The following is a 22,181-nucleotide window of genomic DNA, read 5'->3' on the forward strand; positions in this document are numbered from 1 at the left end:
GACAACCAACCTCCCCGGACCGGGAAATCTCTGCAAGCTGCATATAAAGACGGGAGATGAGACAACTTTGCCGAACCCACCCCCACGCTTACGCTTTCCTCGGCGAGAATACCACATTGAGCGGAGCAACGGTCAGCGTACCCGTGTCCTTGTTGCCCTCCAGGAACATCTCCCCTGTCTGCCCCTGTGCATATCGCAAGTTGTACTTATGCACGATGGCGCTGGTCACAAATCGCGTCTCTAGGAGGCCGAGCTGTTTCCCAATGCATACGTCGTGTCCTTGAGAGTGAAGTTAGCAAGGTCGCCGTTTAGCTCACTCGATGGGAAAGAGGCAGTCAGAAACTCACCTGTCGAGAATGGCACGTAGACTGAGGCGTTCTTGATGAACTCTGGCTGGTCGATCCATCGTTCTGGGATGAAGTCGTCTGGTCTTTCAAAGAACCTGGCGTCTATCATTTGGCAAGTTTATCAGTAACCCATCCACGTCCGTGCTCCGAGACAAATCAAATTGCAACTTTTGCTGCTCAACTTTTGAGAGTGACTCACCTCTGTATTGTGTATACGAGGGCACAAAGACAATGGTGTCTCCAGGAAGCCAGACGTCGTCTACTTGAAGACCCTCTGGCGGCGTCATTCGCTGGACACCCGATGGCACAGGTGGATGCAGACGTAATGATTCATCGATGCAGGCTTGAAGATATCGTAGCTTTGAAAGGGCGGCATGTCCAGGCTTGTCATGTCCTCTGAAGTACTCATCGACTTCGTCTTGCAGCTTCCGGTACTCTTTCGGATGCCGAGCCAGCTCCATGAACAGGCATGACAGGACAGCTGCCACAGTGTCGCTAAATACCATCAAGGCGAGTCAATAATCCGTGGCCCGAGAAAATGGGATCACTGCGAGAGCATTACCTTCCAGCAACTGTAATTAAGATACAGTCTCCGTACAAATTAAGCATATCTTGGGCGGAGCGTTCCTTCTTAGCTTCGTAATCCTCCAACACCCACGTAAATATATCGGGGCTCTCGGGCTTATTCTGGATCCGCTGTTGCACCTGGCCAGAGATCCACGTCTTGAACTTCTTGACGCCGGTATTCCAAATGGCCATCTTGCGATACAGCGGCAGAGCCCACATGGCGTGCGTAAAGCGCCCGACGGCCTTGGTCTCATCGTGCAGCGAGTTCATGTAAAAGTGCGCGACGCCATCTTCAAGCATGCGGAACCCATGGCCCAAGGAGAACTCGCCCATGACATCAAAGCTGTAAAAGTTGAACCACAGGGATACGTTGAACTTGGAGCCTGCGCTGGCTTCGATGCCGGCGAGGAGTCGGTCGGTGTATTTGAGGACGCGGGGCTCGTAATCGCGAAGTGCTGCGTGGTGCCGTTCATCAGTCTCTGCTAGCATTGATATCGGTCACTTCTGTCAACGTCTCCATAATGACTTACATTTCGAGGTGAAGCCATGTTCCCACGCTTTTCGTCGTCTAGAATGCGCCTCTTTATCGCGAACCATTTGCATTGAGACCATGGGATGAAGCAGATTATACCATGGTCCTTTCATACAATCCGTGTCCAGGAAGACGGCGTCGATGGCGCCGGGCTTGTTGATCGAGAGTTCGGTCGGGCCAATCCTCACCACATCGCCGTACTTCTGGTGTAGCTTTCGCACGTCCTCATGGAGGTGCATCCGGTTCCAGATCTTGAACGTGACGTAGAGATTTGTGAACTTGGCAAGAAAGGGGCCGGGAAATTCACGCAGGCGGTGGAATAGGCCTCGGTATACTAACATGCTCGTGTAGATGCCTGCCGTAAGTGAAGACAAGAGTATAGCACTAACTTTGGAGACTTGGGCCAAGCTGGTCGCTTCCAATGAGGTTCTAGAAACCATGGGGATCAAGGACGGCAACGCCATGGTGACCCCGACGGTTGCTGCATAGGCGAGTGTGAAGTTCGTGATGATGCGTTGTGCCGAGAGATCCCATTCACCGGACCGGAAGACGGAGACATGGAGGATGATTCCGACGAGAAAGGAGAGCCCGCAGGCTTCTAGAGACTGAAGAACATCGATTGCGTGCATTGTGCAAGAACTTCGATTAGTCTGCTATGTATGTTGATCTTGGCCAGAGGTACCTGCTGGAGGCTCCGAGATACGTTCAAGTTGTGAGTTGACCGCGGCTTACCTTGGTTCATAAAACATTGCGAGATTCGCCTGAAGTTGATAGCATCAGTAACCTTAACCTAGCAGGTGCCGTGCTTCCCGCCGTACTTCCCCATCCTCGAGTAAACTCAAAACCTGCCGGCATATGACTAGTTCGACTAAAGCCGCGGGATTCGAAAAAAAAAAAAAAAAAAAAAAACCCATCTCATATAGTAGCATCAACCTGTCACATAGAAGTCTCAACTGAGGCTCGTAGTTAGGGTGCTCTGTTTCGTCTGGAGTACCCAGTCCGAATACGGCTCCCGTTCTTTGTGCGTCATACGTAACGGAAATCCGCATGCCGACCTGCTAATCGGGGGGTCGGAGCTCCGGGGCAACTGCGGCTGTTAAACTTAGATGAGAGTTTCAACACCATGGTAATTATAGTGCAAGTGAACATCATCTCCGCCAGATAATCGTATTTAGGCGAGAACAAAGGATTTAGAGGATTCCAGCCTTGAGACGCTCGTAGGCTGCCAAACACTCGTCCTGAAATACGATCTTAGAGTCAAAACTTGAATAACCTGACGCCTCAATACACTTCTATCATGAATGGCAAAATGTAAAGGTCCATCCAGGATTCGAACCTGGGCTTACGGAAGGAACTGATTTTCAATTGTGAATCAGAATCCGACGTCCTAACCAACTAGACTAATAGACCAATCAAACTGGAATTGCTTCCTTGAGGCTGCTGCGGCGACGAGACGATGATGTGGGCTCGAGGTGGGTGGTTGAAGCCCTCGTGTGGATACTAGACGTAAACGTTGGTTGCCCACGACCCGCAACTGACATCTTGGCTTCTGAGATGTGGGTTCAAGCTACGAAAGTCATCCGGAAATCTAGGATGATTGAAAAGGGAGATGTTGGGAGATTGAAGATGAATTTTGTCTTGAAAAATGTGCCGAGGCTTTACAGAACTAATACAAATACAGAGTGGAGTCTCTACATGTATGTTTTCTTGGATGGCTCTTGTCAAGGCCAGAGTTTGGCCCGTCCTCCATCAATGATGCGCAATATCTCAGAAGCTCCTCGATATGTGCCCTTTGGCGAACCGATAGCGAGGCCTCCCAGTCTGAACCTGAAGAAATTGAGATATGCGAACCCGGTGTATGTAACTGGAACGTAACGTGCGCCTGTACAAATCCACCACAGAGCCACTTTGGCGACCGAATCAGCAGACATGAAGCCGCGTCCCATTCTTGAAGTAAACGCTGCCGGAACTATGTGTCGATAATTGAAGAACTCGTCTCCATAGTATATTTGGGCGTGCGGTACGAATGCGCGTTTCGATTGTGTGTAGCCCTCCATGTCTTTCGTCCATGCCCCATGAAATTCGGCCTCGCTACCAATGTACCAAACTTCTGGCAGTAATCCAAGTTTTCGCCGCTCGCAAAATTTCTTAAACAGTTCTATGATAGCAACATGGGACTCGCAATTTGCCTTGTGGGCATTGTCGTCGTTCTTGGATCCATGGGCGAGAATGAGTATATCGGTGTTTGCAAGGATAGACTCAAAGTAGGAATAGTCGCCGTACGTCCAGTCGACTCCAAATCTGGGGGTATGAATGCATCGAACACCTTGAAGGTGAAGCTGCTTCGTTAGGGCCTGGCCGAGGGCTCCCCTGGACCCCGTCATGGTTACGCGCCGGCCCCTGAGTGAGACCCCGGTACCGAGGAACCAGTCGAGCAGGCGCACCATTGACCCAAAGTAGGCAAGAGGTTCGATGTGGTGAAGGGCATGGTACTCAGGCCCAACAAAGAAGGTGGAAGGGTCTTTCGGAAGCCGCGGGTAAGGAATATGGTTTGAATCGTTCCCAGAGTTCCATGCCACTACGGCTGCTCTACCAGCTTGGACTGAGAGTATGATGATCAGGTCATGGAACTGGGAAAGTGAAGCCTTGCGCACGAACAAAGGGCCGAGAAGCCAGCTCATTGTGCTGCCAATCATCTGACACGACACCTCAAGTGATAGATGCCAGACAATATTTCGATGACGGAATCGCTCGTTGAATCTCAGATTACGGTCAAAGTATTGATGGTGGATTGAGTGAGCCTTGGCAAGTAGTCGTAGTATTCGGAAGCGAGATCTGTAGGACCGGTGGGCAATCCAGTGTATGATATCAAAGAAGATGGATCCAAAGACGAAGTGAAGAAGGCAAAGCGTTATCCGCAGTGGCAGGTCGGAGCCTAAATGCGAGCTTTCGAGATTGAGTGAGAACATGATAACGTCTTAAGAGATCGACACTGAGATTGATTGTATTGTGGCATTGATGAATCTGGCTGATATATGGTGGGATGCTTCCATGGATTTATACCTTGTTTTCATTATTGCTCGAGGACTCCTGACTGCTGCTCCCGAAGCCTCCCTTGGTACGTGGATCACCTCTTGAGTCTTCATCACAACGGGGAGGCAATCTGCTCAATGACTTAGATGCATGCTTTAGGGGTAATTGCCACTTGTGACCAAAGAAAAGTGCGCGAGCTTGGGCAAATGCCAATGGAGATAGACCATATACTCCGCATCACTCCTGTGAGTACCTATCAGTAACCTCTTCATTGGGCTATCAAGCTCCGAAGCTTGCTGGCTATCTCTCAGGTATGGCATCCATGGTGTCTCAGTTCCCTTTTTGGACTACACAGAGGCTGTGCTGCTGGAACTCGCCCACTTTCTCGTATTGCCATTCATGATATTTGCACTTAATTCCATCTTGCTGCGGATAAGTTGTCTGCAGTTGGATTCGGGATGATGATCTTGGGAACTGGGCGTCGCCAAGACGCCGCCGGAAGACGATTCCAGGCACCAGGAAAGTGCATTTGAGCGATGACGCGTCGCATGAATATTGAGATGAACAGGAAGCTATTACCAACTTGTATTGCCAGAACCTTACATAGTGGACATGGCAACCAAAGTTAGTACATCCTCGGAAGCTGGTATTACACGATGAAGCAGGCAGCCAAGCACCCAGACTTCGTTACTTTAAGGTAGAAGAACCCCCAAGTAGTCACTCAATGGGTTCGATCAAATGCCGATTTTCTTAAAATGTAGAGCATCACCGTCATCTCTCCAAGGCTTTCTAGGTCGCTTGTGTGGTCCAGCATGGGGGTGCCCTAGAGTGTCCCAAAGGTAGAAAGGGTCAAAAAGCGCCTTGCACTACCTGCAGCAAAGAGCATCCTACCCAGTAAACGGCTACATATGGCTAACCTTGACTCAGGGGATCCATAAGATAAGATCCTGCGTTTTCAAGCTGCATGGAGCGAACATTGATACTCGGCGGACTTTTCACAACCCACAACATAACCTCACCCGCATTCAGGGGTCTAAGCGCATTGCCCGAGTGATGTCCACGAACATGCCTTCGGTCCATTGTTAACATTGCATCTTGTCTTTGAAAGGCAAGTAATAGAGGTAAAGAACTTTGAGTCCTGGATTACATGTATCATTCTCGGAGGCAGCCAGCTCAACATAGGGGTATCCCGTTTCGATGCTAGAGTGAAAATTTCGGTAATGCTGCTGCCTAACCGTCGTAGATGGCCGTGCCGCAACCAAAGGAATTCTAGGTCCACCTACTCCACCATCAACAGCTAGCTGAGGCCGAGATATTCAGCTTGTAGCCGGTATGTAGAGAAAAATTATCTGTCGAGACGTACTGAATAAGAAGTGTAGGCGTACCGGTAGGTTATTAAAGGCCCTCCCTCTAAGCCTCACCAACTCATGGGCTCGATTGCTACTAAGCGTCGTATGAAAACATGGTTCCGTATCACTCTAATACTCACGACTAGCAAGTAAGAAACTTGGACTGGGAATACTTGGTAGCTCTATCCTCAAGTCTGAGTCGATGGCGTACCCCTGGCCCTTTGCTCCCATGGTTCCAACTCAATAACTTACAAGACCCGCTCATCTCAGCGGAGCTTTTCGACGAGCAATCATTTCATATCTGGGTCTGAAGTAAGATGTATCGCCCACGACGACGAAGACTCCGGTGCAACCAGGCCATTCGACGAAAAGCACACACATGAGTAAAGTAGACGAGTGAGATACTCATGGCCAAGTTTGCGGAAGCAGGCGCAGAGCCACCCACAGCAGCTGTGGGTGTGTATATCATTGCCGTAGCAGGAGCAGAGGCACGAACCATACGTGTGAAGGACGCAGTCGCGCATCACGAGAAACATCTAGTCATGCGCGGGTCCAAAATTGCGACGAGCAAATACATGAGAGTACATAACTGAGGCTATGAGGGGCTCGGAAACTACAGATCAACGCCCAGGTCTACTTATAGTCTGTGTTGGTCGATCCAAAACGCATTCATCGATATGGAGCATGATTCTTAGAACACTGAAAGCTTAAACATAGAGGTCCTTGGATGGAGGGTTTTGTGGCCTAGGTAACTGAGGCTGTTGGTCGGTGGTCCGAAGAATGTCAGCAAATTAACAGCGGAGACAGGATAGGAGAACTGCTGCCTAAACGAGGTGAGGGGTATGGAGGGGTATGGAGGGGTATGGAAGTGTGAGGCTCCGTGTCGTTAAGCTTCGACAACATCTGAGCCTAATCAATTCCAAGCACGTAAGTTCCGTCGGCATTTCTTATGACCATTTCAAGTCTTCTTCTCAGAAGCTGTACAGTAGGAAGTTCTGAAGAACGTTAGGTCTTCTTCCGGGGCTGTAGTTGAGCCCGAAGCCAGCTAAAAACTTGGATATCCTTGCTTACCTTACTATGGGTAGTGGCTGACCCGGCTTTACAAGTTACAACGCCACCTTCGAATTGATAGATTCGGTACAAGGGCCTACTTTCCCCCGATTCAAGTCTGTCTAGTTCAGAAATGGCGGCGTTGACTGGCATGCAGCCGTTGTGCGCCCGTTGCCAAACCATCACTTTACCCTCGGATCTGGACGACCTTGATTGGTCCCGCATGGTGGGCAATTTAGCTGACATCTCAGCCTCGAGGGAAACTTGCAGTCTATGTATGATATTGCATAGAGCTTTCTGCTCTAAGGCAATCAATGTTAGCCAGAAGTGCTAGGGAAGCGTTATGATGAAGCTCGCAAAACGGCCCAAGCCCGCGAAAATAAGATCATACAACAAACCACCAATTAAAGTGATCCTCAAGAGCTACGAGAAGTACTTACTACTTTTTATAAAAATAGATGCAGGCACCATCTCCCCGCAAGAGTGTGTACATGGCAATGATGCCTCGGAACGAGAGCCGCGAGTTGTAGAACCACAGAGTATAAGTTGCAGGCTTCTAAATGGTAGCGGTAGGTGACATGAAACTATGGTCTTCTGAAAAACATCTCTAACTGTGTCAAAGACCAGTCAGTCCCAAATCACTGGCAAATGGCCCAAACAGAGATCTTTCAATGCCAAGCGGACCACGCTTGCTTCCCCATCGGGGAGGTAGAGCTACCAACACGACTCGTCGACCTCAGTAATCACGCTAACAACTTGATCACGATCAAAAACACAGCAGAAGTTGGCAAGAATATCAAATACGCCGCCTTGTCATACTGTTGGGGCAAATCGAATACGTTCACAATCACTTCGGCGACATTGGCCGACCGACAGCAAGGATTCTCTCCTTCGGCACTGCCTCTCAGTCTGCAAGATGCTCTTCGAGTAGCGCAAGGACTCCATATGCAGTACATTTGGATCGATGCATTATGTATCCTCCAAGACTCTGACGAAGATTGGTTATATGAGTCGGCCAGAATGGCCAGTATCTACAAGAACTCTTTCATCACAATAGTCGCAGCCAATGCCCCAGACTCCGACGATGGCTTCTTTTCTATAGCCGCGCATCAATGCCAGATTCCTGTCAAGCCTTCACACGAGGATACCCAGAACACATCAGTCATTCTAGACACCAGCGTTCAGTTCAAAGACGAGCCTATCAGTCGCCGGGCATGGGCTCTCCAAGAATGGGAACTGGCTCCTCGGCGGCTGCTTTTTACTTCCTCCAGGATCCATTACATCTGTCCTCATTCTTCGCTTGACAAGATCAAGATGAAACCTTTCTTTCCCATGTACACCCCTTGGCTCCAAAGAAAAGAAGTTTTTGCATCGTATTGGGATGGTCTTGTGCAGAACTATTCATCCCGGAGTCTTACCAATCCAGCAGACAGACTTCATGCAATAGAAGGAATGGCTCGGGAATTCGACACATTACTGAATGGTAGGCTAGGTCGCTACTTGGCGGGCCTATGGCAGAAGCAGCTGGAGAGAAGTTTGCTTTGGCGGCAGGGAGGGGCACTAGATATTTTCTTGCCCAAATCTCAGAAATCCCGACCAGAGAAATGGGTGGCTCCGTCATGGTCATGGGCATCCGTGCAAGGATCCGTTGACTTTGCGTTTGCACAAACCGGAGAGAGCCTCGTGTATATCATTGGTGCAGAAACCACGTTAAACTCCCCCGGGAATCCTTACGGGAGGGTTACCTCGGGGTCTCTAACCATCTCGGGTCCGTGCTTGGCTACCAGAGCTGCAGGCAGTCATGGTAGAGATTCTGATGGTATTACTAGATGGCTTAATTATAAGGACGAATGGGTCGGGTACATATTTCTTGACGCCGACCCATACAGCCAGGAACATCATGAGGTATTGCGGAGTCAAGACACTTTGTATTTTCTTGGTCTCAGAAGTGAACGGCACCCAGAACAAGTGGGCGAGAATATTAGGGGACTGATATTGATGGAAAGATCTCCGTCTTTGTTCTACCGCGTTGGTGCTTTTCTTGACCGGGGAAAGTCATCGTGGTTTGAGGGAGCAGAAAAGCGAACATTGACGATCTTGTAGTTGCGTTTCTCATGGAATCGAGGCTTACGAGAAGAGGACCATGATAAGTTGATGAACTACCTACCACTGTTGGTCATGTTCGCATAGATAGTGACGAAGTCTGTAGTGTGTAAGGCGCGTCAGGTGTATCGACAACTTGAAAAATGAGTCCGCGGTTTTCAGTGTGCGGTATTGGATCGCCGCTAAGGTGTAACCTAGCTTGAAGAGCATCCGGCGATAAGCGTCCCCACGAGGCCGACAATTAACCGAGGCGAACACCGGGCCGGGCCGATCGTCGCAATCCTCATAAACCATCGACATATTTCTCCGACATTAAGTCCAAAGATTACGACCAGCCGGCTTACTTTTGTCTTGATTTGTGTACACATTAAGAGTGCTCGTTTCAATCAAAACTCGAAATTCAACACGCCCCCGGGGCAGATCTGGGTTCGCGATGGTCGCTCCGGCGGACGGCAAGACATCGCCGCTACTCTCACTTGCTGCGGGAGGCATCGCCGGCGGTGTAGAAGCCGCCTGCACGTACCCATTTGAGTTCGCCAAGACGCGAGTACAGCTCTATGGGCACCAGAAAGGGACAAGGAACCCCTTCGCGATTGTTCTGCGCGTTGCGCGCGATGAGGGGTTGCCAGCGCTTTACAAGGGATGCAGCACGATGATCGTGGGGTCTATCGGGAAGGACGCGGTGAGGTTCGTCGCGTTCGACAGCATTCGCTCCGTATTTGAAGACAAGAAGACGCGTACGCTAGGACCCATGCAAAGTATCGCGTCAGGAATGGTAGCTGGGATCGTCAGCAGCACGATCATTGTCACACCGAGCGAGCGCATCAAGACAGCGCTCATCGACGATGCCAAGACAACGCGACGATTCACAGGTGCAGTGAATTGCATCAAAACTCTGACGCGAGAACAAGGAGTTCTGAAGGCTCTTTGGCGCGGCTATATAACCACAACCCTGAAACAAATCGGCACCACGGGATTTCGCCTCGGCAGCTATAGTATCATCAAAGACTTCGAGCGTAGCAAGGGAATCAGCCCTGAGGGTCCGATCATGAGCTTTGCCAACGGCGCGCTTGCTGGCACAGTCACGACCGTAGCGACGCAACCCTTTGACACGATCAAGACAAAGGCTCAACAGGCCAAAGCCGTGGGCACAATGGAGTCATTTCGAGCGATCATGGCCGAGGATGGAGTAAAGGGCCTTTGGAGAGGGACAGTCATGCGACTAGGACGAACGGTTTTGGCCGGTGGCATTCTGTTCACGGCTAACGAGCAAGCTTTGAAGGGCCTGAAACTATTGTTGGGAAAATAATGATGTAAATTGGGTACGAAACGAGGCGAACCCACGAGCAGACATAATTCGAACACGACAAGCCAGCTATCTAGATATAGACAAGACATAGATCTGCGATAGTGACGTGGTGCAGATAGAATCAAGCAGACTACTTAGTTACCAAATACCAACCCTGATCTTCCAAGGTTTGCGCAATTCTATCCCAAAGACCAGTCCGCAACATGCCACCCCACCAAATATTGCCATCTAGGTCCTTGCCAATTATCGGACCCGCAAATCTAAGTGGGAAGCCACTGACATAGTTCGCATTGAGAATCAGCGAGGGGCGCCCAAGTTTGTGCGGCTGAGCAACAGAGACTAAGTGAGGCTCGACGACGGCGGAAGAAAAGTCTGTTTCGAAGAATCTGGCTTTGCCCCAGTTTGACAGTAAAATCTGATGCATGTTCCTGTCTCCAAAGAAAGCTGCAGAATGTTTCTTTTCTAGGGCTTTGCGAGCTTCAATTTGCGCTCTAGTCCCTTGCTCTCGGATGGATCGTCGTATCGCGGCAGCCGTGTGGCTCAGCGGCCTTGTCCAGAGGTCCTCCGCGGTGATGGTGGTTAGGATCAGGGATGTGGCGTTTGATATAAATGCGGTCTTTTCTGGAAGAATGTCCTGAGCAAGCGCAGGACGTATATTGATGACGTTTCCGAGGACAATCGGTTTGTTGGTATTCGCAGGCAAATGTTGCGACCATAGGCGGCCGATAACGGCGGTCACGATGTCTCCCTCGCTGGCGAATAACTTTTCTTGGCCGGTGCTCTGGTCACTCAACTCTTGGTTGACCTTTTTCTTGAGTGTTTCGATGTAAGCTGCCGGTATACAAGCAATACGAGATTCTTCAAAAGGATGACGGAGGATGTCCCAAATATACTGCAGGACGATTCGGGCCAGTCCCCAGACTGAAAGACGCTGATCAGCCAGAACGAATGGCTCTGCAGTGTTCTTTCCCAGCTCTGCCAGGGGATCTGTGTCAAACCCGTGGAAGACTTTGACATCGTCGTCGCGACCCTCGAGAATGGCAGTCCACGCAGTCAGAAGTTCCTGCCTTCCGATCCCATCCCATAACGTGTGCAGCCATGTCAAACTGACAAGCGTCGCGTCATCGAAGGAGACGATGTGCAGACTCAGCTGAGGTTCATCGCGATAGATGTAGTCTTGCATCGACTTGGGGCCATCTGATCTTCGCATTAAATCCTGGAACTTTTCTGGTGGAGTTCCTATGACTGCTGGCCTTGAAGTTGCTTTCGGTAGCCGCGAAGCGAGCGGATCATATTTGATGCTGCAGTCGTGCGTCTGGTGCGAGTACGCAATAGCTGGTCTTTCGGAGTTGTATAGCTCAGGCACATGGTACTCAAGCTTTTTCTGAGACTGCCGCATATGTGAAAAGCTGTCTCGACGCATTTTCGAATACTTGAGATTGGAACTTACGTTCAGTCTTAGTCTAGCACCAAGCTTTCGCCATCCTTCACGGCCTAGCAACTTCGTAAGTGACGAGTGCAGCCTTTCTGGATTCAAGACGTCATCAAAGCGCATCATGAAGCCCATGACAATGCCTCTGTTCAGGGCAGTGTCATCATTGGGGTTCAAGGGGATGATCGTGTCTGTAGCCACTGTTGCCGGTGCTTTGGGCGCAGTCTTCGAGAATATGCTGCCCATCTTGATGACTACCTAGGTACCCACGGCTTGACCTCAAAAATGAGAAAGATGGTTACAATTAGAACACAGTCTCAGAAGAGCGGGATCACGCTCGTATTTACGGCAGTTGAAAAAATTGCAAGGATCGATCGGGTTAGATTCGTTCCTTCTTTACCGACCTGCATGACAGTCGTTGGAAGTCTGGACTTACAGTCCGCTGGACCGGACTTACGGTCTTGTCACGGTTGATCTAACGACTATAGGCGCACTGGCTACAGTCTTGGAAAGTTTGCCGCCATTTTACGTACCTTTGTCTGCTGTCGGTGTCGTACCTGTCAGCCGGTTAATCCGAGTTAAGGTCTTTTCCGCATGCATTGTTGGTGTTTTACCACATTGATTCGGGAGCACTGCATGATGCAAGGCAGACGAATCCTGGCATGTGACGGTTTCTTATCCTAGAAAATCATTCAGGTTTACCTATTGTCACTCGTTTCCTATGAGTATTCTCTGTTCCATGACCTTGATACGACAACTTTCCCCCGCAAGTTCCTTCGTGCCTTATCCAAACACGACAACCACCTCAAACTCGAATCTCCCCAGTGCCGAGCGTATTTTCCTGACAGAGAAAACTTGCCAAGACGATATCCGCTCCAGGGGCGAATCTCGCTTTGTTGGTCCGTTACCCAGCCAGGCGGGGCCACCTCAATTTTCGCCTGCTCCGTAAATTTTCCAACCAACAGCCAACTTACGATTTCTGGGAAATCCTGAGCTGCAACTATTGCACTCCTGCCTAATCCATCCTTCTCGTACCATATCCGTGCTCCTGCATAGACGAGCATTTTGACTACGTCTAGCCGACCCCCATGAGCTGCTGCCATTAGCGCAGTGCCAGTCGAAGCTCCCTCGAACTCAATGTTGCAACCCAAGTCTAGCAGCAACTTGGCCTCTTCAACAAGTCCGAGATCAGCAAAGAGGCACAACACGCCATATGATCTTTCGCTGTCTTTTCCATCGGACTCAGTCATGTCTTGTATGGATCCGTGCCCACTTCGCCGACACAGCAGACGAAGAAATCGCCGGACACGACCCCTCTCTCCAACGTAGTAGGCGTAGGATAGAATCTGCCAAAGCTTTGGTGCATTCACCTCGGATGCTATCGCATGGCCATAATCGGAGTTGAAAATAAAGGTCGCAAGCCGGATTTTCAGACACGCCGGTGCCCAGAGGGGTACGCCATACCTTCCTATCGTTTGAAGAGGGATGCCTGATTTTAGCATCAGAACCGCAGTTTCCGTCGAATCACAAACCAGACATGTGTCAGCATACTGAGGATATCTGACAGATGCCCCACGATCCAAAAAGAGGTTCACCATTTCGGTGTTGCCAGACTGAACTGCTTCTTCCAGAGGGGTGAATCCACGGTTATAATCTCTGGATGCAAGCGAGGCCCCGTGCTCCAAAAGAAGTTGTGCAAGCTCGATGCTTTCGTGATTTGCGGCTTGGTGAAGGGCAGTTCCCTTCGCTGTGGTTTTCTTGTCAACTTCTGCTCCATATTCGAGGAGAAGGCGGACAAGCTCCAGGTTGCAAGCATCGACTGCGTCCTGAAGAGGCGAGGCTACGTAGGGCCCAGAATGCCATCCAGTCCTGTTCACAAGCTCATAAGCCAAGTTTCTGTGAAGACCATCACCGATCTTAGCAGCGTGAGATAAGAGAACCTGTAGAGCCTTGAGGCTGCCGCGATCCACAGCTACATGGACGGCTATGGAATTGTCAATGAGCCATATCATGTCTTCTTCCGGAACGGAGCATAGCCATGTTGAAATTTTCTCGAACAAATCATCCTCCCACATGAGCATGTCAAGACTGGTAGATCCAAACGATGGCCAGGCATACTGCCGGTACTTTTTGTTATCATCACTATCAGATGATGAGGAGGACGAGGAAGATGAGGAGTTGTCTGAAGTGTAGTCGCTGAAATGGCGGATACCGTATCGCTTGAAATTTCCGCACGTATGGCGGGCACAGGTAGTTCCACGGAAACTTGCTCCGTGTTCCACCAGGGTGTCGACGATGTTCGCAGACACCTCGTTACGTGACAAAGCGAAAATGAGAGCTGTGCAAGTATGGCAAGATCTCATCTTGATGTCCACCGGGCAACCTTCCTTAAGAATCTTTCTACAAATTTTAGTATCGCCGTCAATGATGGTCTTTTCCATGGTCCGAGAGAGAGAGGCCAGCCATTGCTTGTCACAGTGAATTTCTGCGCCAGTCTTCAGGTTTTGTTGGATGGACCTTTGAACTCGTTTGATATAGTATTCTTCCTTGGGCATAGCAAAATCGAGCGGCGTTTCTCCTTTCTTCGTCTCCATATGGGCCGCGCTGAGCTCCAGAAGGAGCTCAACAGTGTCTTTCTTCTCGAGATGGATTGCGAAGTGCAAGGGGGTCCATCCGTCGCAGTCCTTAGCGTTGATATTTGACCCCCGAGAAACAAGTTCTTTGATGGTTTCCAGCTGCCCAAACATTGTGGCAAAGTGTAAAGGGGTATGCAATTGTGCATCAGTGATGTCAAGGTCTGAGGCAAAACCGTGATTCAGCAGAAACGATACAGTCTTTGCCGAGGCAAGTACCGCAAGGTGCAGAGCGCAGAGGCCACGGTAGGGCTTCGTGAATGAGGGAGCTGCTTCAACACCCAATGCCACCTCAACCTGGAAGTCCCAAATAGATTCAGAACAGGAGGATGCAGCCATCTGGTCGATGATATCCGTGTAGCCATGCGCGCATGCCCACGCTACAGGAGTCCACCCAAACTTGTCAGAGGTAGAGAGAGTCTCTGGTGATCCGCGTAAAAGTAAAAGGCGTGCCGTGTCAAGATAACAGTATCTTATGTGCGTACTCAAGGCTGAAAAATTACCCCTTTTGCTGAGAAGCTGGCGATCCATGTGCTCGTCAAGCAGTCGTTGGAGTATGCTAAACTTTGGGTTGTCGCGTGGTATCCTCAATGCCGCGAATCCCCCCGGCCCTAAACGCATTGGGCAAGCTGAACCTTGTGGTTGACTGAAGTTCTCCATCGGGATAAAACTAGGACTGAACAAGGGACTACTATCTGAAGATAAGTCCTCCTTGCCATATGGCATTCCTAGTAGGTGTAAGAGACCAAGGTTTCCGTCGGGATTCAGCTCGTTCAGACGATCTTTCTCAGCTCGTTCTAAAAGATTCGCGAGCATCCTATGACCGTTGAATTCGGTACCGTGAGAGCACACGTACTCTAACAAGTTTCCTCTCCCGTCCCTTTTATGAACATCAATATCCGTGTGGATAAGACGACGAAACAGGTGCCAAGAATTGTGAGCAATAGTCCACTTGATGACCTTGATATCCATACCACTACTTTTGTAGTACTGAGGTAAGGTCGTTGTGTCATGAACAATGCCGAATATCTCTTCAGTCGCAAGTACAGCGTCGTTGTCAGGTGTAAACGCCCTCGGCATTGAGTCGACATCAAAGAGAGGAACGATCTCTACCAGCCCAGATGTTTCTCTAGCTTTTTCATAATCGTCCATGCAACCGAGATGGACCATGAGCTTCACAAGTTCGACAACTTCCCAGGCCTCAGCTTCTGATGCTCTTCTGAAATAACCCTGCACGCTTTTGCAGAACCACTGCCAGGTATGAATACCGTTGACGATAGGTGCGGCAGACAGCTCTTTCTGGACAAGAAGTGCTACAAGTTCTTTCTTGTAGATGTTCAAGTCGGATCTTGACAGGTATATCCTTAAGGGTGTTGGAGGCTGGTCGGAACAAGGGTAGGGAAATATTTCGAGGAGTTGGCGAGTCGCTTCCACACCTGCTGAATCTTCTATATGGAAGTAATTGAGAGGCGTGTCTTTAGCCACAAATTCGAACATTTCGCAATCATGCAACTCCTTGAGTAAGACGCTATCCTGAATACCCGCCACAAGGTGAGGTAGTGATGGATGTCTGCTCTTGAGGCACGCACGATCCTTTTTGCAGTATTTGAGGATGATAGAGGCGTTTGAGTACTGTTTGCTGACTAGCGCTTTGGCAAGCACGGTACGGCCACTCTCATTCAACATTCTCAAGGCATCTTTTCGTTCTTCCTCGTCACTGTTTTCAAGTAAGATTTTGAGAATTCCAGTTGAGGTAGCTTTAGCAGCTGCGAGATGCCAGATGGTGCTTCCTCTCGCATTGGCTCTCATGGTTTGAGCACCATCCTTCAATAAGCATAAGAGGACTTCTTGCTTTCCATCTTCGACGCAATAAAGCACAGCTTTGCTTTTCCAATCATTTGAGCCGTTTTCGGCCATGTAATTTGTGAGCAAGTGGTCCAAGCAGTTGACAGCTGAGCATGCGGCAGCGAAGTCGAGCAGTTTCATCAAGATGTCGCCTTTTAGGAGGTCCTTAATTCTTGTGTTACTTTGAGATTGATCCTCGATCGCTTTCAAGTTGTCATCGTCGATTGATTTCCACATCTGTTGGACAAGCATGTCATCGGAGATGCCTTGCGAGACAGGCAATGGTATGTCGATGTCAGTGGTTTCCGAAACCGCCTTCTGGAAAGCTTTGAGATAAGCCAGCGATTCGCCCTCTTTCTTTTCAACCATTCCGTTTAAGATTTCCAAGATGTCCTGAATAAGTTCCTTGGCTCCTGCATCTTTATGCTTTGTCCACTTGCGACAGATCGACCTGAACACAGCGATAATGTCATCGTGCAGTTGAGCACCTCCTCTAACGACAATCGCGAAGATTTCAGAATTCCTAGCCCATTCTGAGGTCTTCAGGGCCAAAGCACCGACAGTGCTCCAAGGGTATGTCTGACTAGGCAAATCTCGTGTACAATCCGCTCCCGCATTGATCAGCAGCTCAATAGTGCTTTTACGTGGTCGGCTGAGCCATGGTGGCAATGGAGAATTGCCCGCCGGGATATCGTGGTCACCAATGAGTAAAGTACCTCCAATCGCACACTGCAAAGGGGTTCCTATCTTGCTCGGCCGATTGTAATTTTCTCCAATTCGAATCAACTCCGAGCAGACGGCATCGATGCCCAGGAGAGCAGCCATGTGTAATGGAGTAAAGTCGCCTCGCCTTAGCACACGTGCAAGGCGCCTTGTCTGGCCTGCTGCCCAAGATCGTTTGGACATCTTCTTCCTCAGAGGAGGACTTGCGGAGGATGATGATTCCAGATGAGGTGGGGTATCTGAAGTACTATCTCCTAAATCTTTGTTCGACCATGTTGCGGCGGAAGAGTTGGCTTCCGTAGTTTCTGAACAGATAGATGGGGGCCTCCTGATTATGCCTCTGTCTTTCCGTCCTCTCCAATTGTTACAGTCGCCGTTCATTCTGTGTTGGCGGCAGATCTCAAGACACCAAGCCTTGAAGTTTGTTGTCTGTTTGGGGTCGAAGAGCGCCATGGCTTCCACGACCAACTCCGGGTCCTGCCAATGACTGACATCAATTTTGTGCCAAGTCAGTGCGGCGAACCTGTAAAAGGGGTATCTCTCGTTCCTGGTCCTTATATAATCCACTTCTGACAACGATAAGCTTGGAAGTCGAGCGAAGTGACCTAAGGTCAGGAACTTGAGTGCACAGGTAGCAAGAAGCCGATTCGTTCCGGATGTCGTGAGACAATATGCGGCCAAATCGCTGGATTGGTCGATATATCTATGCGTAAGGAAGCTTTCAATCGAATCGTGCGCAAACACAAACTTGTTGCCATCCAGCGATCTTATGATCATAGGACTGCATTGTCGCAGAATCTCTGATTCGTCCACCTCCGGATATTCCAACATCTCAGGATCTAGCCCGGAAATGCCTGAAACTGAAAGGGCTTGGCAGAACTCTTGGGCACTCAGTTTGTGGCGCGAACATTTCGTCAGTTGTAAAGCCCTGAGGATCAAGCTTCGAGATTCTGGCGTCCGCTTTTGAAATTCTTCCAGCGTTAAGCGGTAGGTGTCGTGCAGCGAGCATGGGAGCTTCTCCAGAAACTCAACCTGCTCAGAGTGGGACTGCAAGGAGCAGAGGTGGTCGAGTTGATATGCGATCTTCCAGAAGCTGTCTTGATTATTAGCCTTATACGGTTCGTGAGTGTTTCATTGTCTTACACATGGTCGTCACCAACGCTGAGTTTGCGGATCGTAGCATCCTTCACTGCTGTCCGTTGGAACCGCAGAGCCCCGGTCCTGACTCGTCTTTCTACCTCGGTGGCAGCGAAAGCCTGCAAGATGGCCATGGATGGTGCAATGTCACATTTAGTGACGGATTCGCCCAAAGACTCCCGAACAAACTCGAGGTCTTGACAAACCACTGCCAAACTAAAGTTCGGTGCGGATTCTTTGGAAGTCTTTAACAAAGAGGCGATCATCGGTATGATGCCATCTCCGCCAGACTTTGAGCAGTCCACAATGACCAAGACATGTTCAAAGAAAGTTGACATTTGCCAAAGAACACCTTTCAGTCCTTCCATGCTCGCTCCGTTTGTTGCCCATCTCGGTTGGATATTTAGGTCGCGACGATATCGGCGTAAGACTTCGAACGCGCCCTGATTCTGGCGCGCGATCAGAGCAACGATGGTGCCAAGTATGTTCATATCCGTGGTCCATCTGGTCCATCCACTTAGAAGCTCAAAGTAGATGGGTACAACAACAGTTCGTGCACGGCGTCGCCGAAAGGTTTCCCGTGCTAGTGCGCCGGTGAAGGCGGTTCTCCCCCCGCCCGGAGGAGCTGTGAAGAGAAGGTGTGATCCTCCCTTATCAAGCCAATTTTCGAAGTCTTCTCCTTGGAAAAAGCTCGACTGTATTGAAAAGTGTTTGTATCGATCTTGTATCTTGATGTATGAATCTTCTCGGGCGCGTAGAAAGGTATTGAGGACCATATAGATGCCTTGGAAATACCCAGAGGATTGGAGAAAGTCGGTGAAAACTTCGGATATCCAGTCTTCGTCACGTATGGTTGCCACAGACTTCCCTTTTGATAGTAACTGTAACAGATGTTTGATGGATTCTCCATTCAGTCCTTCTGAAATTGTCTTCTTGTGCTCACTCAGTTCATTCAGGAGATCTGTTGTCCAGGCCCTCGTAAATGGCCACTTGACATCGGCATACCTTTTCTGTTCGCATCCGTCGTCGTCCGATCTATTTGTTCGTCTCCTTAGCGATCCCCCTAGTTGTTCTAAAGTGGTGCGACATGAGACCAGTGGGGGCGGGGCAGCATTGATGTCCGAATCATGGTCCTTAGTCTCTTCAAGTCCTGATGCTAACAGAGAAAGTCGATGCAACAAGCCCGCGATGTCTTGTATTTCGTTGGCAACGGCCCGGATCTCCGATTTCAACTTGCCGTCGTTTTTGGTGAAGCTAAAGGTCAATCGAAAGGTGGCATCGGCGATGGCCCTCACATCGTCGAGTCTGACGGCCAACTGGTCGGCCTCCATCTTGTATCAAGCTGCCAGACGAGGGTTCTGCCACCGTCACGAAGTATGCTATTGAGTGCATGTAGGTTCGTGATAAAAGTTGTTTTGACTTGGTCTGGAGTCTCATGCTTTTCGACAGCTTCCCTAAGATTTTGGTAGCCCGAAAAGTCTCTCACACGGCTGACCGTCTCGTGACGGTGCATGCATCACGTGGTACATCCCCGCTTGTGCTGGGCAGCATTGCATGTCAGCATGCAGATTCACAGCCTTTGGAAAAGTACCATGCAGACATGTTGAGAACATGCAGAGGCATGACGGTCTACGGATGAAAAGTGGGCGCCATACATGTTTGGTCAACGCCTGAGTTATCAAAGATACAAAGTATATATTCTCGCCAGTATAGACCATCATCGAAATCATATGTTCATGGTTGTTCACGGCTTGTATAATTACCGGGCCAATTTGCATAGCCGTGCCTCCTGGGCGGTCTCAATGCTTGCCAAACTCTCGATAGCTCAATTTCTGTCACTCTGATCAAGCACGAAGAATACAGTTGCTCATCACTATTAGTAAAACTTGTTGCTCTATTGCATCTAATACTGACTGGTAAAAATAGGGCCGCCGGGCTATCCTGCTCAATAGATAACCTTCCTCTAATCACTTTCTACAGCGACCACGATGTCCACTAATTCGTCATCACGCCTAAGCCCATTCTAGTCCCATCACTTATGATATCCTGACGAAAGTGATCGGAAGTATCAAAGGAACCATTGACTTCAATCTTCGCTACTTGGTAAGTTATCTGGTAGTCCAGTCTTGCCACAATGCTCGCAGATGCCCCGCTTGAATGAGGGACTGCCGCATCTCGGGCAGATCGTCGCATAGCCAGGCATCCTAGGCCAACTGCTTTCTAGTCAATTTGTGAGAATCTTCGAAATGTTTAACTTCTGTGTTGGAGTTGTATTGGTTTCTGTGAAGTGTAATGGCACTTATATTGAAATGGTTTCTTGGTTTTATGACAAAATAGCAATATACAGGCGCCATTGGCATTGTTGGCAGTCCTTGCTTAAATAGCTGATCTCACTATTTGCCGGGAAATGTCATCTTTGCATACTCATACCGAATCGACTGATTCCGAATTTAAGACTGACTTGCGAGCCACACGAGCACATGTGACTGGTTGTTAACCGGTTGGCAAACAGCGCTGGTAGTCAGACTCAGACATGGGCATTTGGCGAAGGGAAACCACCGGCGCAAGAGTTGTCATTGTAGAAAGGTTACACAAAGCATTGGATACATGTTGAGTCTCTATTGTGAATGCTCGTAAGGATGTGACTCGCCCTTGAGCCCCTGAACTTTCAAGTAAGGGACATTGTGTAGTTACATGTCATTAGCAAGACTGTCTGTACGACTTTGGAAGAATTGCAACAATTAAAGCCAGAGACCCACACTTGACAATTTTATAAAATAGAGAATGCGGCTCTTCTATCGTGAAGTTTCTAAACGATGAGGCGGTAGATCTGATTATTTGACGGGTCCGATCGTTCGGCGTCATTCGACATCCGCCGGTAACATTCGGCGCCCTCGGAAACCCCGGCGGACTCGGAGCCCGAGTGGGTCTCCCGTCGGCAGAGTAGCGCTCTTCTGGTTTAGTGAACAGTGAGAGAAAAGTGTCCCCCTTGGGCAGATCCGAATTCCGAAAGCCGAAAGCGCGAGACCCCTTGGAAATGAGGTAAGAAGTCCGATCCAAACTTGAAGAGAATTGTCCTCCGGGGTTATGGGACGGATCGACCCGGACAAAGGGTTCTGGATTTCTACCGCGTACCTGGATCGTAGGAATTGACTTTAATGTCACGATCCCCATTTTGTAGCCCCCCCTCCCATCCATCTAATTCATCTTGCATGATTCGCATTGTCCAATCAACCTCATTCATTCCAACTCCTGATTAGATCGCGTCTTGATGGCTTCCTTCTTCTCAAAGGCCAGGTTAGCGACCTTTTCCAAGTTCGCCGCAGGTGCCACCATCACAGGCGCCGCTGGTTTTCACCTCTGGACGCGTCAGTGCGCGTTCGACGACACTTTCACCCCGGCCAACGACCCCCTCTTCCAACACTCCCTTCTTAAAAAGGTCAATCCAAATAACAATCCCGACTTTCACGACTGCTGTTACCGCACAGTTTCATTTGACAAGTTGCGGCCGGATCTTGTTGAGGACGCGCTTAGTGGAGGCTCAAAGCTTGTGGAGACGTATTCTGCTGGTGTCTGGGGACGATATGGTGAGCATGTGCCTTTAGCGGTGAGGACGATATGACAAGAAGCTGAGTTTGATACACAAGCATTCAATATTCAACGCAAAATCATGGAGATGGCCCGTAAAGACAAGTCGAACGCAGGGGACCTCTGGGAGAAAGAGGAGCTATTAAAGAGCACCTACCCAATCGGTACGTCTCATTCCCGATATTGGCCATGCGTCTTGCCCACATTCTAATGTTCCCCTCACTGACTTGAATAGGCACGGCTTTTGCTGACGACTTTATTGTCATCGAAAAGTCTCCAAGCAGCATCTTACTGCGGGGTGGGCTCTCCCCCAGGGTAGCGCCTGATGGCCCACGCGAGTTGGACAGTATCATAACCCTAGATGCGGACCTCGACCGACAGGCCCGAGTCGTCAGCTTCAAGCTCAAGTCAATACTTCTCAACGGGGTGAGCGACGGTAATGGTGCTCCACTACCTGGGCCCGCGGTGTTCTTGCATCAGCAGTACGCTAAGCTGTTGGTAACTGCCGGTGTTGACCACTGTGTTGCATGATA

General features: G+C 49.6%; 8 protein-coding genes across 8 annotated transcripts; 3 read left to right on the plus strand and 5 right to left on the minus strand.

Moving 5' to 3' along the window:
• Positions 1-88: 88 nt before the first annotated feature.
• Positions 89-2,075, minus strand: CTAM01_08068 (benzoate 4-monooxygenase cytochrome P450; the record flags this gene model as incomplete). The annotated part of the gene is made up of 5 exons (XM_060524089.1): positions 89-279; positions 348-449; positions 547-842; positions 946-1,369; positions 1,445-2,075. The coding sequence occupies 5 exons, from the start codon at positions 2,073-2,075 to the stop codon at positions 89-91; spliced, it is 1,644 nt and encodes a 547-aa protein (XP_060381255.1).
• A 1,092-nt stretch (positions 2,076-3,167) lies between these two features.
• Positions 3,168-4,415, minus strand: CTAM01_08069 (uncharacterized protein; the record flags this gene model as incomplete). The annotated part of the gene is made up of 1 exon (XM_060524090.1): positions 3,168-4,415. One exon carries the CDS (start codon positions 4,413-4,415, stop codon positions 3,168-3,170), a length of 1,248 nt encoding a protein of 415 aa, XP_060381256.1.
• A 2,806-nt stretch (positions 4,416-7,221) lies between these two features.
• Positions 7,222-8,530, plus strand: CTAM01_08070 (HET domain-containing protein; the record flags this gene model as incomplete). The annotated part of the gene is made up of 3 exons (XM_060524091.1): positions 7,222-7,447; positions 7,501-8,212; positions 8,371-8,530. 3 exons carry the CDS (start codon positions 7,222-7,224, stop codon positions 8,528-8,530), a joined length of 1,098 nt encoding a protein of 365 aa, XP_060381257.1.
• An 884-nt stretch (positions 8,531-9,414) lies between these two features.
• On the plus strand, positions 9,415-10,290 carry CTAM01_08071 (uncharacterized protein; the record flags this gene model as incomplete). The annotated part of the gene is made up of 1 exon (XM_060524092.1): positions 9,415-10,290. The coding sequence occupies one exon, from the start codon at positions 9,415-9,417 to the stop codon at positions 10,288-10,290; it is 876 nt and encodes a 291-aa protein (XP_060381258.1).
• A 130-nt stretch (positions 10,291-10,420) lies between these two features.
• CTAM01_08072 (uncharacterized protein) lies at positions 10,421-11,968 on the minus strand (the record flags this gene model as incomplete). Its single annotated transcript, XM_060524093.1, has 2 exons — positions 10,421-11,680; positions 11,741-11,968. The coding sequence occupies 2 exons, from the start codon at positions 11,966-11,968 to the stop codon at positions 10,421-10,423; spliced, it is 1,488 nt and encodes a 495-aa protein (XP_060381259.1).
• A 1,222-nt stretch (positions 11,969-13,190) lies between these two features.
• Positions 13,191-19,391, minus strand: CTAM01_08073 (ankyrin-2 ankyrin; the record flags this gene model as incomplete). The annotated part of the gene is made up of 4 exons (XM_060524094.1): positions 13,191-13,211; positions 13,288-16,783; positions 17,672-18,016; positions 18,067-19,391. The coding sequence occupies 4 exons, from the start codon at positions 19,389-19,391 to the stop codon at positions 13,191-13,193; spliced, it is 5,187 nt and encodes a 1,728-aa protein (XP_060381260.1).
• Positions 19,392-20,146: 755 nt separating this feature from the next.
• Positions 20,147-20,263, minus strand: CTAM01_08074 (uncharacterized protein; the record flags this gene model as incomplete). Its single annotated transcript, XM_060524095.1, has 1 exon — positions 20,147-20,263. The coding sequence occupies one exon, from the start codon at positions 20,261-20,263 to the stop codon at positions 20,147-20,149; it is 117 nt and encodes a 38-aa protein (XP_060381261.1).
• Positions 20,264-21,331: 1,068 nt separating this feature from the next.
• CTAM01_08075 (uncharacterized protein) lies at positions 21,332-22,179 on the plus strand (the record flags this gene model as incomplete). The annotated part of the gene is made up of 3 exons (XM_060524096.1): positions 21,332-21,647; positions 21,708-21,812; positions 21,884-22,179. 3 exons carry the CDS (start codon positions 21,332-21,334, stop codon positions 22,177-22,179), a joined length of 717 nt encoding a protein of 238 aa, XP_060381262.1.
• Between the last annotated feature and the right edge of the window lie 2 nt (positions 22,180-22,181).

Source organism: Colletotrichum tamarilloi (assembly GCF_030869305.1).
Source record: "Colletotrichum tamarilloi strain Tom-12 chromosome Unknown Scaffold_27.1, whole genome shotgun sequence".
Lineage (NCBI taxonomy): Eukaryota > Fungi > Ascomycota > Sordariomycetes > Glomerellales > Glomerellaceae > Colletotrichum > Colletotrichum tamarilloi.